General features: G+C 33.1%; 1 protein-coding gene across 1 annotated transcript in view; it reads right to left on the minus strand.

Moving 5' to 3' along the window:
* Positions 1-6: 6 nt before the first annotated feature.
* Positions 7-2,792, minus strand: part of LOC117103228 — an 11,742-nt gene continuing 8,956 nt past the window's right edge. The window contains exons 3-5 of the mRNA XM_033243791.1: positions 1,807-1,871; positions 891-1,421; positions 7-240 (exon numbers count right to left, since the gene is read on the minus strand). Of these exons, the coding sequence (XP_033099682.1) occupies positions 218-240; positions 891-1,421; positions 1,807-1,843 (591 nt within the window). The 5' untranslated portion in view covers positions 1,844-1,871 and the 3' untranslated portion in view covers positions 7-217. The remainder of the gene's footprint in view (positions 241-890; positions 1,422-1,806; positions 1,872-2,792) is intronic.

The raw sequence follows: 2,792 nt of genomic DNA on the forward strand, positions 1-2,792 counted from the left end.
TATGAGACAAATCGGTATACACCCCTTGGATTTTCTAATTACGACACGTTGTTACAAAAAAATTTTAAAAAATAAAAAAATGTTGCCAGGTACTGCATATTTTATCAAATGAGCAAACGTTTTCGGTTGTCAACCTCAACAACATTGGGTGCAACAGGTACCGTGAGTGAGTGCAGGTGTCGTAGATGCCGTAGGTACTCAGGTGCGCACGCAGAATTCATGTTCGAGGAGCCTCAATAGCTATAAATATAGAAAAATATTTGTTTTGAATATCTAATACTGCCATTACAACAAATTATAATTAGCCTACGTCACAATCACATTGTTTATATTGTATAGTCTTGTAAAAACAATTAAAATCCTTTGATCTTATAAATGTTACTATATTCCTGATGATGACATAATTAATGTCGAAATATTGAATACCGACACGATGGCGTGCATTTCGATACTTGGAGTACGGTATGTATTATATCTTATCTGAAATTAATCAGTGGACCTTTCTGCTTTACTATAAAACAGTACAGTAACATACGTCTCTACAATAATAATTTTCTATCTTTGAAAAATGTGCAAATTAAGAACAAAATAAGAACATTTTGAGCCTGAAATTTGCAAAAACATAAGAACACTGGATTGAGCCTGGGCAAAATTTTACTTGTTCTTATGAAAAAAACAAAGGTATCAAATGGAAAATTGATGAGTGGGACTGCCTTATACTAACAACAAGTGCTAACTTTTCCTGAAAAGGAAACATAAATGCATTTGAATAAGAGCGTAATGTGGTATCCAATTTAGTAGACTGGCGTTTTATTAGCCTTTAATAAACGAAGATTACATCGGTATGATAACATTAGCATGTTCTATAAAAGATGTGCATACTGTATTACCTTTTGTTAGTTTCCCCAATGCCAGACGAAGACCTAGCGTTCTTAATTTTTCCTTTAATGACTCCATATTGCCTTCCTGGATTTCCCCTTCGTCTTCTAGGTCAGTAATCATTTCCCAGGCGTTGTCATAATCCTTAAGGGGCTGATTATACATTCCATCTATCCTTATCACATTGGCATCATTTAGTATCATTCCAAATGCCATTAGATTTTGTCTGTGAGGTGTGAATTTTGTTATTGTTCCTTCCTTAAGACCCTGGAATATCGGGTTTAATTTTTCAAGCTTCGCTTGCAGACCAAAATGTTTAGTAACTCTGATAGTATCACAAATTATACTAAGATTTGTTGAACTCAGATGCCCACCCTTAATCAGTTGATCCAGAATCTTAATTGTAAGAGTTATATTTTTTAGTACTGGAGGTTCTACATGATCTCTGAACAGCACTCTCAACATAGGAAGACACCTATTGGCGTCATACCAACTTGAAAAAATTGCTTTTATAGTTTTGAAGGTCTCATTCTCCGATATTTCTATGAAATAAATTAAAGATATTAGTATTAATAGAAAATTATATCTGCAAATAAATGTAAGCAATATCAATACTCAATATTCATGAAAGCGATTTTTATTACCAGGCCTATCTATGTACAACGTCAATCCCCGGACCAAACCTCAACCATCCATATTATTATTATTATTATTATTATTATTATTATTATTATTATTATATATTGTATTGAACAGGTTGGAAACCCCGTTTTCAAGATAGATACCAACCAAATAATTTTTTTTTCTCATTTACCTTGTCAATCTTATAGGTGTTTTGACCAGCAGTGTTTTGACCACCCAAAAAACTATAATATGATTTACATTTCAAATTTAATACAGAAGAAGGTTTAATTCCACTTGGTTTACCTTCATCGGACGCCTTTTTATCGATAGCACTAGCCATGTTTAGTTTTCAGCACGTTACGTTATTTCTGAAATTAAAAATCATTTGTTTTCTATAAAATAATCAATGCTACACAAGGTTTAAAACATTGCTAAAAAATCTAGCATTATTATACTTCAATTGATCTTAATAATAGTAGAACAACTAAGAGCACAAAATGATACATAGTTTGTTGATGATGACTTGGCTGGTTGCGGGGGGCTGCCTTTGCTTTGCTTTGAATGATTGATTGAATTTGTTTGGTTCATATACATAAAATACAATTCAAATGTGAACATAAAAAAAGAATAATCTCATAAAATACAACAATAAAAACATATCATATTACTGTCTAAAAATAATGAATATTTATGAGCGCAACGGGAAGAATATTAGTTCATTCGTTGAAAGAGTGACTGTTCCATTTGACGAGGCGGAGCCTGGTTGAATATAACAGTCAGCCTTTCAACGAATGAAGATATTCTTTCCATTAAAAGACATTCATATTTTATTCCAAAAATCTACCTTTTTCTGAATGGAGATTCTAGTCATTTGTTTTTCTAAATAGAACAGTCCAGCGTCTCTTTAACCAATAGGGCGTAATTGTATCGTATTCTAGGCACCGTGCAATGGGAAAAACGAGTGGAAAGAAAATGCACGGATGGAAATAAAAATGCACGGTGGAACCATCTTATTAATAGGTCCATTGTGGAACTAAATTTCCATGATGAGTGACGAAATCGGGTAAATAACCAATGAGAGCCGCCACGCCAATATTTTTTTAATAATCGCCGCTCTCGAATAAGCGCCACACTGAAGCCTCCAAAAATGTTATAAGCGCCAAATTATGAAAAAGACTTACATTACATTTTACGCCGCATTCATAAAATATTCTTTAACTTTATGTGTTTAAAGAGCTTAGTAGAAATTTTGGCCTTATGGAATCTGGGAGAGAATTCCCATATTGCTT

This window comes from Anneissia japonica, unplaced genomic scaffold (genome assembly GCF_011630105.1).
Source record: "Anneissia japonica isolate Jap-2015-1 unplaced genomic scaffold, ASM1163010v1 scaffold2652_len1590060_cov184, whole genome shotgun sequence".
Taxonomy (NCBI): domain Eukaryota; kingdom Metazoa; phylum Echinodermata; class Crinoidea; order Comatulida; family Comatulidae; genus Anneissia; species Anneissia japonica.